Source organism: Rosa rugosa, chromosome 6, assembly GCF_958449725.1.
Source record: "Rosa rugosa chromosome 6, drRosRugo1.1, whole genome shotgun sequence".
Classification (NCBI taxonomy): domain Eukaryota; kingdom Viridiplantae; phylum Streptophyta; class Magnoliopsida; order Rosales; family Rosaceae; genus Rosa; species Rosa rugosa.
The window spans coordinates 8,716,809-8,730,868 of NC_084825.1; the positions used below are offsets into that span (position 1 = coordinate 8,716,809).

Genomic DNA, 14,060 nt, shown 5'->3' on the forward strand with positions numbered 1-14,060 from the left:
GCACTTTACAAGCTCCGTCATCCCAACTCCTAAAAGAAGGTGGTTTGCTTGCCAAGCAAGGATGGCAACTTTTTCATAACCTGGATTTCTTTTTAGCAAAATTGCTCAAATCTGGCAAGCTATTGTTGGGTCTGCTCATTATACTTGGAGAAGTATTTAGGAAGCTGGTACAATTTTGAATTTGGTTCTCAATAGCAGGTTCGGAAAAACAACAATCCATTTTATAATCACATTCCACCAGCAAAAACATTCAGTAATGACGCCATATGCACTCAAATATATTGCACAAATACCTTATCAGCATGTGCGCCATGCCAAGAGAAACATGAACACATATTAAGGTCTAAATTTCAAAACCAAAGACACTCCCAAGGGAAGGAGAAACAAATCACAACATGCAGCATAAAACTCTTGGCAATGCCAGACAAATGGCAGAGCCTGAATCACACAACTTCTTGTAGTCTAAGAATCACATATAACTTCAGCTTCTTAATTCCTTGCACATGCAAGGTTGCAGCCAATACACAACGTTCAGAGTTGTCTTAATCCTCCTAGTTCTAATTCAAATCTAGCAACTTCTCGAATGACTTAGCTGTCTGAAACAGGATACAAGCCTCTATTCACTTTCCTTTGAGTCTCAAAGTAAATGCCTGCAGGGACAGCAGAACTTTTTTTAACCTCTCCTTGGACTGTTCATCAATCAAGTTGCCATCACTGTCGAATTTTTCTGGAGGCTGGAATGCATTCAAGAAAAACTCAGGCTTGTTAATGAAATGAAGGTCAAGGAAAACTCCAACTTGGCGAAGATGGTATTGGGCTCGTCCACTACCAAAGTCTCCTCCGGCACTTATAATTGCAGCACCCTTATTAGCCCATACATTTGGAGGTCTGGACGCCCAGTCAATTGCATTCTTCAGAGGTGCTGGTATAGTCAGGGTGAAAGAAATGTTTAGGAAATAGCAGAATCTACAACAATAAACCATTTTGCCAGTAGACCATGATTTTAGCAAAAATAATACTGTACCTCTATTTTCAGGATTACAGTACCTATAGTCTAAACTTATGCATCCTACTCAAATCAACTAGCAATAGTGGAGACACTGAGAACCGTATGCTGTTATACGAGGTCTTATTTTTCATATGCAGGCAAGGTCTAATTTGGGACAACACTCAATGTTTCAACACTATCAACTATGTTAGGAGACATCAAAGAAAAGATTTGCTCAGGAGGACTGTATTTATAATCGCTTGTGTTTAGGCAAGAGATATGAGATCAATAGCAGAGAAGCCTCTAGCTTTCTCTGCATCTTTCCACACAGTAGGCTATATATGACACATAGATAACACCAATTTTCTTTCTTTGAAAGATGGCTGGGTAACACCAATTAAAATAACAATAGAATAAAAGAATCCAAAGCAATAATCTAAAACTAATGTGTAGTTGAAATTCTGGATCTGGAACATACATTAGTGTATACCAATTGGCTATGAATTTCAATTGGGTTGGGTCCCCACGCATCACAGTCGAATTCCCCTCATTAGCCAACTTCACGCACCTAGTACCTTTTATATGGTATTCTATTCTATTTCTTTCTTCTTTTATTACACTTTGATCATACTCGAAGTCTAATCTAGCCTATTCCTAACCAATTAGTACCCTCCTCATCACTTGGGGCTAACCTCAATGACTATTACATTGGTATTTTTAGTCTATACTGAATATTTAATAAATTCAAACACTTTTTATCCCCCACTCGCCTATTTCATAATATCAGCGATATTTAAATATATGACATTCACGATGTCAGCAATTTCAAATATCGACCACAGTGCACTGACAATAAGGAATTTATTTTTTTAAAACACGAAAATGAAAAATTAGCCATAAAATGGTTGATTATTTTTGCTATGAGAAATTTTAAATATTCCCCCTCAATTACTTAATGCACACCCCTTATATTTTTTGTCTTGTTTTTTAATCAAACTTTCATCTATGCCCCTCCTCATTAAATAAATAAATGAGAAAAACTTAAAAAAGAAATTAGGTCGGCTATGTACGTATCATAAATTTTTATTTAATACATTCTTTTACAATAACTTTTTTGTTTTATTGTGAAATTAATTGCTAATCCGGCACATTTACTAATTACCTTTCTTCTTTTTCGCATAAAAAAGGTTGGTATATCGCTAGAAGATTTAACCTTTTGTTCTTCAAGTTGAAAAATTTGATGCCTCTACGATTTTAAAAAATTTAATACATATCAATATCTTCATGATCCATATAGTCATTGTCAATATTAAAATCAGTAAAGAATGAGCCTGGTGGTTGTTTTGCAAACAAAGTGATTAATCATGATACATTCATGTATCCAAGATATATTTAATGGTTTTATAACTTCTTTCAATATATTTCAACCAATATAGTCGCTTGCTAATTCTTCATGCTGACTACAATTATTTTATCTGTAATTGACGTTCACATATGATCTTGAACACACCTCGATTGTATTACAAGGACAAGGATAAAATTTAACCTATAAGAAAATATTTAATTAGTATTTTGATATATAAAGTATTTAATTCTTATTCTATTTTTGTGGATTCTTCTTTATTTTTATTTTTATTTATTTATTTATTAATAAGAAGGGGTATAGATGGAAGTTTGATGACAAAAAAAGTATAGGGTGTGTATTAAGTAATTGGGGATGTGTCCTATATATCATTAAAAGATATCAATATTATTATTGAAGCGAAGGAAAAAAAGAAAGAAATATACCGGCGATGGAGTAATTGTACTCGGGAGAAGCAAAGAGGATGCTATCGGCTTCCCGAATCTTCTGACGAAAAGCTTCGACGGCAGGTGGAAAACTCTCCTCGCCTTCCAGATCGGTGTTGAGCAGCGGCAACGGTGCGATGTCTATGTACTCTATTTGGACGCCCTTGATGGCCTTGCTTATCTCAATCGCTACAGTCCACACCCCAACACATGATCATAACCACAGATAAGCTCTGCCATTGAACTGAAATAAAGAAGAGATAGATAGGTCGTACGTGGTACTAACCAGAGCGAACGAGGCCGCGGTTGTAGGAAGCTTGACGAAGAGAACCAGAAACTGCTGCGATTTTTACGAGCGATTTTGCTGCAACTGAAGCCTCCATTTCACCCTAAATCTTGGTTGAGACTTGAGACTTGAGAGTTGAAAGAGAGAGAGACTGAGAAATTATGGTGGTCTGTGACTGAGGAAGAAGCCATTATTAATAAAGGGAAAGAGCTCGAGAGAAAAAGCAGCCAAGTGGAAATCTAATATTTAATAAATAAATACATAAATACATAAATAAATAAATAAATATTTGATCAAATATGTAATAAATAAATAAAAAGGGGGCAATAGGCGATGCACCTTCAAATGCGTCACATATTCTCTTTAGTATAATCAAATTATGTGGACAGTCCTAATTTAGGGCCGGCTTCTTAATTTTATATTTTTGTTCGGCTGCACAAAAATTGTGTATATACTTTGTACTTTTGTAGTAGGAGTGGATCGAGTTTTTAAGTACTAGATTGAGAAAAATTAAACTATTATGTTAAGGCTAATTTGATATATAAATTCTCAAATGTACCAGTGTGATACCTTAAAATATTAGGGCCGTGACCGCTTACCCAATTTTAACAAAAAAAATTGTCCACTTGCTCCACTAAGAGTTTTTTACTCTCATTTACCCAATTTAAATACAAGTGATATTTTTACCCCCAAACTAATTAATAAATTACAAACTTCTCTCTCTCTCTCTCTCTCTCTCTCTCTCTCTCTCTCTCTCTCTCTCTCTCTCTCTCTCTCTCTCTCTCTCTCTCTCTCTCTCTCTCTCTCTCTCTCTCTCTCTCTCTCTCTCTCTCTCTCTCTCTCCCTCTCCCCCTCACCGATTTCTCTGTCCCCGTCGACTCGGGTCTCTCCTCCATCCCCAGAATCTTTATCCAGCCACCTGAAACCTTACAGCAGTTGCAGCCCACGACCAGACCCGACGGACGCCCAACCAATCCCCACCATCGACCTCTCCGACCTCCACTCCGATCGCCGCTCTGCCATCGTTGACCAAGTCAGCGCCGCAACTTCGGTTTCTTCTAGATCACCAACCACGGCATACCGTCGGTGGTTCTCGACCGTACGATCGTCGCCGTCAAGGCCTCCCACGAGCAGCCGACGGCGGTCAAGGCGCGGTTCTACCGTAGAGAGATGGACCAGGGCGTATCGTATCTCTCCAACGTTGACCTGTACACCTCCAAAGCCGCCAGCTGGCGCGACACGCTTCAGGTAAGGCTCGGCCCTGTTCCGGCGGCCGTTGACGAAGTTCCAGAGATTTGTAGAGATGAAATTGTGGCGTGGAACAAGGAGATCCAACGGCTAGCAGAGGAGCTGCTGGGGCTGGCAAGTGAGGGCTGGGATTGCACGCGGAGAAGCTGAAGGCGATTGGATCTGCAGTTGACAGCTGATCTGTAGTTGGTTACTTGGTTTGATTGGATGTTGGTGTAGAACTATAGATTAATTTTTGATTAAATTCAGTTTACCCCCCTAAGGTTTGGGGGTAATTTCATGTTAGTTCCTGTCTTTTCAAGTTAATCAGTTTACCCCCCAAGCTTTCCAATTTCAATCAGCCATGTCCAATTTCTACTATTCCGTCCAATTTGGACCGTTAAGTCTGACTTTTGAGGGCTAAAATGGTCATTTCAAAACAAAAAAAAAACTAAAAAAAAAAAAGATTTTTTTTTTCTTTTTTTCGTTTTTTATTTTTTTTTTCATTTTAAAAAAAAAAATTCCATTTTTTTTTATATATATCAATTTTGTCTTCAACCTATACACCACAAGTTATAATAGGTTTATAAAAACAAAAAGATACTTTATGTGGTTGAAAGTCGCTCGCTGATCTACGATATTTGTGATATATCTCTGATAAAGTGAAGAATTTAAGGAGATATCCCCAATAAAGTGAAGAAATGTCTGTAAAAAACGATTTTACACTTTATCTATAAATATCAGTAAAAAATGATTTTACATAGATATTTCTTCACGATTTTACACTTTATCTGTAAATATCTGTAAAAAATAATTTTACACAGACATTTCTTCACTTTATTGGTGATATATCCTAAAATTATTCTCTTTATCGGAGATATATCATAAATATCGTAGATCAGCGAGCGACTTTCAACCACCTACAGTATCTTTTTGTTTTATAAACCTATTATAACTTGTGGTGTATAGGTTGAAGACAAAATTTATATATATATAAAAAAAGGATGGAAAAAAAAAATTAAAATGAAAAAAAAAAAACAAAAACAGAAAAAAAAATGAAAACTAAAAAAAACGAGCCCAGTACCATTTGGTCTAGTGGCATAAGTCTCCCCTTTATAAGTGGGAGGTTGTGAGTTCGACTCACAAAAAGACTAGTTGTTGATGTGATAAAAAAAAAAAAAAAAAAAACGAAAAAAAGAAAAAAAATCCCTTTTTTTTTTGTCTTGAAATGAATATTTTATCCCTCAAAAGTCAGACTTAATGGTCCAAATTGGACTGAATAGTAGAAATTGGACACGGTTGATTGAAATTGGAAAGCTTGGGGGGTAAACTGATTAAATTGAAAGGACAGAGACTAACATGAAATTACCCCCAAACCTTAGGGGGGTAAACTGAATTTAATCCATTAATTTTTATTCTTACTAATATTGCTTTTTAACCCCTCTCAAAAATTCTTGTATGCATCGGTAGTCTGATGAGTGACACAGTATCTATTAGGTAATCTCAACTCACATTATTGGAGGGTAATAACATGATTATTGGGGTAATAATATGATTATTAGAGGCAATAATATAATTATTGGGGGGGGGGGGGGCAATAATATGATTACTGGGACACAATAATATGATTATTGGGGGGCAATAATATGTTTATTTGGGGGCAATAATATGTTTACTGGGCATTATTAGGGGGCAATAAAATCAGACGCCGGAATCCGGTCACCAATCCGGTACAATAATATGATTATTGGGGAGCAATAATATGTTTATTGGGGGCAATAATATGATTACTGGGCATTATTAGGGGGCAATACAATCAGACGCCGGAATCCGGTCACCAGTCCGGTAGCCGGATTCGGGATTCCGGGGTCCGGTTGCCGGAATCCAGTCACCGAAGTCCGCGGCTGCCACTGGTCACCGGAGCACAGTAAGGTGGAGGATGACTTCTCTCTCTAAGTGAGAAAGAAGGAGAGGGCAAAAAAGTCCCAAAAATAAATAAAAAGAATAAAAAAAGAATTAAATGGGTATTAGGGAAATAATCTCTTAGAATGTTTTGGGTAAATGGGTTAAAAACCTGTTAGTGGAGCAAGTGGGCAATTTTTAAGCTGAAATTGGGTAAATGATCATTTCCCCTAAAATATAATACTGATTTGGACGTAATATCTCCATTCAAAATCCGAGACGGCTCCGTCTATTTGCTAACATGACAAACATGTAGTGATGTAGGCCCAAAAAATATATATCAATTTACCTTTTTCTTTTGTTAATTTATTTTTTCTTTCTTTTCTTCTTCTTCTTCTTCTTATTTTTTAGATTTCAGTAAATGGGGCTTGTTTTAGGAAAACTGAATTGGGAGATAATTGAATCGTGCTTTCATTGATAATACAGGGCTCTTTATATAGAGGATTACAAGCATAGAGATAGAGTTGTACATGGAAACATAATCGTACATTGATTGGACATCTCCTAAGATTCTTCGAGAATATCTCTAATATAAACCCAATTTCAACTAGAGCAAGTAACCTCGAGTTTGGGCCAGACACATATTCTGGATTTACTTGAACACTCCCCCTTGTGTCGCCGAAACGTGGTGCTCCTCTCGTTGCCTCATTAAAAACCTTGCCGAGTAACAAAAACCCTGTGGGACAAAAATAACCTCGGTCGAAGGGGAAAAAGAGCACAACACACCCTTCACGTTTCGAGACCATACATGTAGACATCTCCCCCTAATGACAACGGTCATGGGAGTTCGGATAACTTCCACAAACGATACTACCAACATGTTTCTCGAAAGTGGAATTTAGGCAATGACTTAGAGAGCAAGTCTGCCACACTGTCCTCAGATTGAACCTAGTTCACTTTGATCTTGAGGAGAGTCTGTTGTTGCAGATTATGCTTGGCGTTGTCGCTTTTGATGTAGCCTTACTTCATTTGTTCAAAACAAGCAACATTATCCTAAATGCTTGTAGTCTCATCTGTGGTAGACTTCAAACGACAACTGTTCGAACATGCGTAACTATGGATCCAATCCATATACATTCATGAACCACTTCGTGAAGAGTAATAATCTCTGCATTGTTCGAAGATATAGCGACTAGGGTCTATTTTGTAGACCTCCAAGATATCACGGTCTTTACCCATGGTGAACACTTAACCATTTTGGGAATGACCTTTGTATGGGTCAGAGAGATACCCAACATCAGCAAAACCTTCAAAAACACATGTCGTTTTGGGATGGGGATAGTGGATGCAGGCCAGTGTTGGTGGCGTTTCTAGTGTGTGATGGGTCCGAATCCATCATCTCTCTATAGGGATAGAACAAGCTCATATCAATCGTACATCTCAAGTACTGAAAGATATCTTTTACACCAATCCAATGGCGTCGCGTTGGCGCAAAGCTATATCTAGCTAACAAGTTCATTGCAAATGAGATGTCCGGTCTTGTGCACTGAGCTAAGTACAATAATGCGCCTATTGTACTCAAGTAAGGCACTCCTGCCTCTAGCACATCTTCGTCATCATCCTTTGGACGAAGAGGATCCTTTTCAGGATCAAGACTACGAACAATCATGGGGGTGCTTGAAGGCTTGACCTTGTCAAAATGCCTAAGCATCTATCAACACGGTGCTCAAGTTCCAAACCGAGGCATAATCGTGTTCTCCCAAAATCCTTCATCTCAAATTCGGATTTCAAGTGTTCAGCGGTTTCCCTTAACTCTTTATGGGTTTCCAATGAAGATCATGTCCAACATGTACCGCGATAGAATCTGAAACTTGTTATGGAAACGCGTGGGCATATCCCTTCCCAATCGAGTAGTCATCTTAATGAGCATTTCAACCTTATTCTAAACGCGCTCCGTGGTCTAGAGCCACTTGACTGGGGTAAATGAAGTTCACCATGAACCTTCATGTATATTTTGTATCTAGATCCCCATAAAGATACGTAGTGACCACATTTGTAAGCTGCATGTTCAGTTATTCGGAAACTACCAAACTGACAGGGTAGTGGAGTGCAATGACATCCATTGTGAGAGAATATGTCTCATCGTAGTCGAATTCAGGGCGTTTTGTGAGAAGCCTTACTCCATAAGGCGGGATTGCCATCTCTTTTTCTCATCACGCTTTCTAACGAAGACCCATTAGTCAATAGGTTTTATGTTAGGAGGTATTGGCATCACTGGCTCAAAAACCTTCCTCTTCGTTAGAGAATCCAACTTAACCTAGATCGCATCTTTCCATTTAGGCCAAATTTCTCTACGTTGGCATTCATTCATCAACGGAGCGTGGTTCGATATCATCGGACTCAACAACCTCATGCGCATGCGCAACTACATCATCATTATGATGGAGTTTCTATCCCACGTCTCATGTACACTAGTGTAATTTTCATAGAGCTCTATATTCTCAAGAATAGGTTCTGACGTTGAGGCGTCCCCCAACGATAACCATAATCCGGAAGATTCTCATGAGACGGATTTTGAGTCTTGATGATCAAAGGATTGGAATATGCCAAAGTATCCTTCGAACTCATGGGCCTCCCACGCATCCTAGCTGGGGCCATGGCCTGTAACGCCAGAGTGCCACTCTTTTTGGCGTTGGCGCCATGCCTACCTCCGTGTAGGGTGGCGCTACGTCCTCTCGTAGGGACGTACTTCCTTGCAGGCATATTTGCAGCAGATGTGTGATCTCGTCACTTTAGTAGGGATCGAGATGAGACGTAGTGGGGACAGGCCACGACAATTTCTGTCGTTCCTGCTGAACATTCATGTTCTTATCTCCCCCTAACGACAGGAACACTGTCTCATCAAAGTGACATCCACAAATCTAGCGGTAAGGAGATCGCCAAGCAAGGGCATTAAGTGGCAGACGATTGTTGGAGTCTCAAATCCAACTGAGTTGCCCATTCGTCTATAAGGACCCATTATAGAGCGCTGTGGGGGCGCAATTGGCACATAAAGGCACACTCAAATATGCGTAAGTACGATACTTGTACCCAGTCACTAGCTGTAACGCAGAGGTACATTGAGTGGCGGTGGATCGTAGACGAATTAGCATAGCTGCATGAGATATTGCATCACCCCAAGAGGATATAAGGAAATTAGTGCGCATTACCAATGTCCAGACTACCATTGTAGTAGTTTCTGAGAGACCAATTGGGTGTGTCCAGGGGAATATAATGTCCAACATTAGTCCCAATGCAATAACCATCGAAAGTCTTTGATGTAAACTCTCTAGCATTGTCAAGTCCAATTGACGGAAGAGGATGATCCGGGGAGTGAGCCCGTTGTCATATGATATGTGGTAGAAGTGTAGCATAAGCAGCATTTACAGGTGGACAATGGCACAACACGTGACCAGCGTGTTTGCGTGTCAACCAATATCATGAGATATTTAAACGTCCGCAAGTTGGTTGAACTAGTCCACAGAATCCGCACGGATTCTATGTAAGAACATAATGAGTATTTTCATATCCTTTGCATAGGATGGTCTCAGTCCTAATTTACCTAAGGAATGGGCTTTGTAAAACGAGAGAGAGGCTTTAAAAGCAACCAATGAGAATTTTGGTTAGGCCTGAGCGTCTGAAACGCTATTTGAAGCAAGTTGGTGATTGCAGCATCAACTAGGGCGCCATCACGATGATGGACGTCATCCATGGCATCATGGATAGGGACTTTGATACGTCTAAAAGATGCACAACTTAAACCTTGCACTCAAATGTCATCGTTGGTAGTATAGTGATCAAGCTAATCAAATGTCACAAACTATTCTAAACTATGCTACTGAACAGTTAAGGAAAATAAATTAATTAACTAACCTAGACTCGATGGAATTTTTTGTAAATTTTACAGGACACTAAAAACACATTTATTAATACACATACAAAATGTCAGAACAATCGGAGTTGATTTGTTATATGAAATAATTCACGTAAAACTAAACACAGAAAGATAATGAAGCAGAAACAGATTTTATAACTTTAAAACTATTGATAGAAACGAAGCTAAGGACTCATTCTCCACCACCAAACACACTCAATCATATCAAAGCTCAGTTATGGAGTCCTAATTCTCAATTGAATTTACCCGAAGTTAACTCACAAGCTCGAATTAACCCATTACCCTTTCTTAGTTCCTCGTTAAATGAATACAAGCTCACCACTTAATCTATTTCCGATTATGCAACCTAGACACAAGCTCGCTAAGTTTAACATATCAAAATCATTAAGCACTAAAAGGGTTTAGATAAATCTAGGGTCACAAGTACGTTGGTAGTCTTGCTAAACCTAGGGTTTGAGTCACATGTAATTCAAGAAGACATTTTGCTACTCAATTGGAATCAACACACGACACATACGAATCTAGTGTTACTCCTAGCATTAGAACCCTAACCTATTCATTTAGTTGCGCACCTAAACAAACAAGTAAAGATTCATCTTGTAGACACGGTGAAACAAACACTCAATTGATAATATAGAAAACCAAAAACTGAATTGTCATCAATATGAATTGAACATGTTTGGGGCTTTGAAATTGCCCCTAGCTACAAAAGTATTTAGCTAGTCATAGTCATGAATTCGCTGAAAGCATACATCAAGAGAATTGAAAATAAAAATAGAGATGAAAGAAGGAGATGAGATCACGGCTAGATGGCAGAAGATGTCGTTCTCTCCTTTCTCTTGTGCGGCAGAACATACGTCTCCAGTAGACGTCCCTTCTTTTTTCTTAGGTCAAGAGATTTTCACTTCTTTTCCTTTTTGGATTCAAGTAGCTTCTCCTCTAAGATTCCTAATAATTTTTTCCCATAAAAATATGTCATATATCTCTAATAAACAGAGATATTCAGTTAATACTCGTCGGTGGGCTTCTAAAAGGAATTCGGGCCTCAAATCATGGATTTCCGTCAAAGTGTCAGATTCTCGGACTGCCCGACCTTGCTGTACTAAATCAGCCATAACTTCTTGTAAGAAAATGATATGAATGAACCGTCAAAAGTTCTGGAAACTAGACATTGAAGGCTTTCCAACCATATAAAGCTCACTGTTTGGTTCAGTCTGAGCTGCTCTCAGTTTCATGTCGAAGTTGACTGATCTGCACAGGCAGATTTACTGATTTAGCTTCCTTTCTTCTACTTTGCTCCATAACACCTACAAAACATAAAAATGAAGTAAATGACTCAAATAGATGGAAAACTAGCTAAGAAAACATGAAGAAATCAATACAAAATCATGTACATTTATGAGCTTATCAGACTGCGCCAGCCCTAGGCTGGTGGTGGACGGAGGCGGTGCCCTAGGCAACAGCGTCGGTCACACTTAGTCCATGAATCAACTTTTGATTCATGCTTCATTTCGCTCGAGAGAAAAGATGTCCATGTGAAGTCTTTAGTAGACGGATCATCATATCATGACCAGGATGACCTATCCTGTCGTGACAAAGCCAATATGTGTCTAAATCCAAGCGATCTTCTCTCATAACTTCATTGGATTAATAGCTCGAATAGTGTAGATACCTCCACTAGCAAGGCTAGTTCTCTACATCACCAAGCATAAGTAACACCCACTTTGGGACATCCACGAGACATGGCAAGGCCCAACCGAGACATGCATCATGTAGCCCTATGTTCAGGCTACGCGGCGGTATCCGGAAGTCGCAAATCCGCCACCGGGAAGCCACCTTCCCGCCCTTGCCAAGTTGCCTCCACAACATGGCTTTCTACATGCTTCTTGAACTAGATAGAATTGTATGGTTGCTTGTCCCACATCGAAGAACAAGTAAAGGAGAGGCACTCCTTCACCTATAAAAGGAATGCCTCCTCCCACAACTCAACACATTCATTCATCCCATTACATACTTTGTAATCTTGTTAGGCCGCAAGGCTCGACACACTAGTATAGCTTTCAAGTGGACGTAGTCTCCCGCTCATGCGGAGGCGAACCACTATACATCTTGTGTCACTCTCTCTCTCTCTCTCTCTCTCTAAAGCTAACTAGAGATCCCACGGATCACTAACGTTAACAAATAGTGACATAGAGTCCACTAGAGAGACACATAAACTTCTCTAAGATGCGCATTTATTCGCAATCATTAGAGGTACTGCAAAAGAACTCATTTCCGTTCTCTACATGCGTTTCGCATGGAATCCGTTGGCTATAGGGTACGATTTCCCCTAAGAGCGTAGAGAGTTTCTGTGACAGTAATCAAGGTGTCATTTGGCAAGTGGAACTTAGGCTATTCCATGTCCTTGAATTAATATCGATGGCCCAGCCATCGTAGTCACAAAGTAATATGCTCAGAATCAAAATTGAGTCATAATGAAAAGAACTCGAAATTTTATTCATAAGCCAACGGAGTTACATCATTGTCTCTTTGACTAGAGAAAATCTAATCCAAAATGCTAGCTAATGCAAAACAATGGTAGTCGTCTAAATTCTTTTGGTAATTCCAAAATAAATGTGACCAGGTGAGTAGAGAGATGTCAGTGGAGCAAGGCTCGCTTAAGTACCACTAATCTTAGAACCTTTCTAGACATCACACTTACTTTGGGTGAGCCTACTTTGAAGAAAGACTAAACCATTGGCATTTACTACAAAGTATATGGCAATTGCCTATTACATCTCTTGGAAAAATAAAGACTTAAACAGAATTGGCGATCTATTGATCCCAACCAGATTTGTAGTCTTCAACCCTTCACTCTAGATCATCTTCTTGATCTTCTTGTTCCACATAGTGAGCTTCTCTTGCTTCACAATATGCTTTGTAGGCGGTGACAATTTCTTCACGAGCTCTACAAATGTGTGCCCAATGATTGGATACTCCACATCGAGAACATACATCTCTTTGCTCAGACTCCATTGATTGAGGCGCTTTGAAAGCGTCATTTAGATGTCTCTTAGAGTTGGTGTCGCCACCAACATGGCCAGAGGTGTTGCCTCCCTCTCTCTTTCCACGCTAACCTCTTCGGTTCCGTGTTCGTCTATTTTGGCGGTTACCTTCCCAAGTAGAGTGATTATATGGACCAGAACGTCCAGAATTATCCCTAAGATTAGGGTTTCGCTCTTAGCGCCCTCTCTTAGGGGCGCGGCTATAATTGGATTCCGGAATATACTCTGTTTCCACGGATCTCGAATTATAGTTCTTCACAAGGATGTTGTCATGCTTTTCAGCGACATTCATAGCTCCAATGATCTCATAAAACCTTGTGATTCGTTCTGCAGTAACATCGATTCGATAGTTCTTAGCAACCATCAATGCAGAGACAAAGAAGGTAGAGAGAGTCTTCTCAATCAACATCGCATCTGTGATCTCTTTTCCACAGAATTCCATTAAGGATTTAATGCGAAGTGCTTCCGAGTTGTAGTCAAGAACTGACTTGAAATCACAGAAGCGGAGGCTATGCCATCTCACTTCTAGGTCAGGAAGCAGGGAGTCACAAACGTTGCCAAATCTTTCTTCGAGTGAGACCCACAACCTTCAGGGGTCTTCTTCAATCATACACTCGTACTGGAGCGAATCATCCATATGACGAGTCATTAGGATGATGACTTTCACCTTATTTGCCTCTAAGGCTGCTCTATTTGCTTCCAAAGGTTGAGCTTGCTCAACAGTTAGCACGTCCTGGCTAGGCTTGAGAATCGTATCCAGGATTCCATCGGCCTTGAGATGTTGGCGGACATCACTAACCCACCTGTGATATCCAGAGCCAGTTGTTCCCAATGGAGCAAAGTCTAATTTGTTCAGGTTACTCATCCTGAAAGAGAACAAGAAAAATGGTT

General features: G+C 39.5%; 1 protein-coding gene across 1 annotated transcript; it reads right to left on the reverse strand.

The window, feature by feature from the left end:
• Window positions 1-279: 279 nt before the first annotated feature.
• On the reverse strand, window positions 280-3,240 carry LOC133717153 (NADPH:quinone oxidoreductase-like). Its single transcript, XM_062143811.1, has 3 exons — window positions 3,063-3,240; window positions 2,777-2,965; window positions 280-922 (listed from the first exon to the last, which is right to left on the reverse strand). The coding sequence occupies exons 1-3, from the start codon at window positions 3,157-3,159 to the stop codon at window positions 621-623; spliced, it is 588 nt and encodes a 195-aa protein (XP_061999795.1). The 5' UTR covers window positions 3,160-3,240; the 3' UTR covers window positions 280-620.
• Between the last annotated feature and the right edge of the window lie 10,820 nt (window positions 3,241-14,060).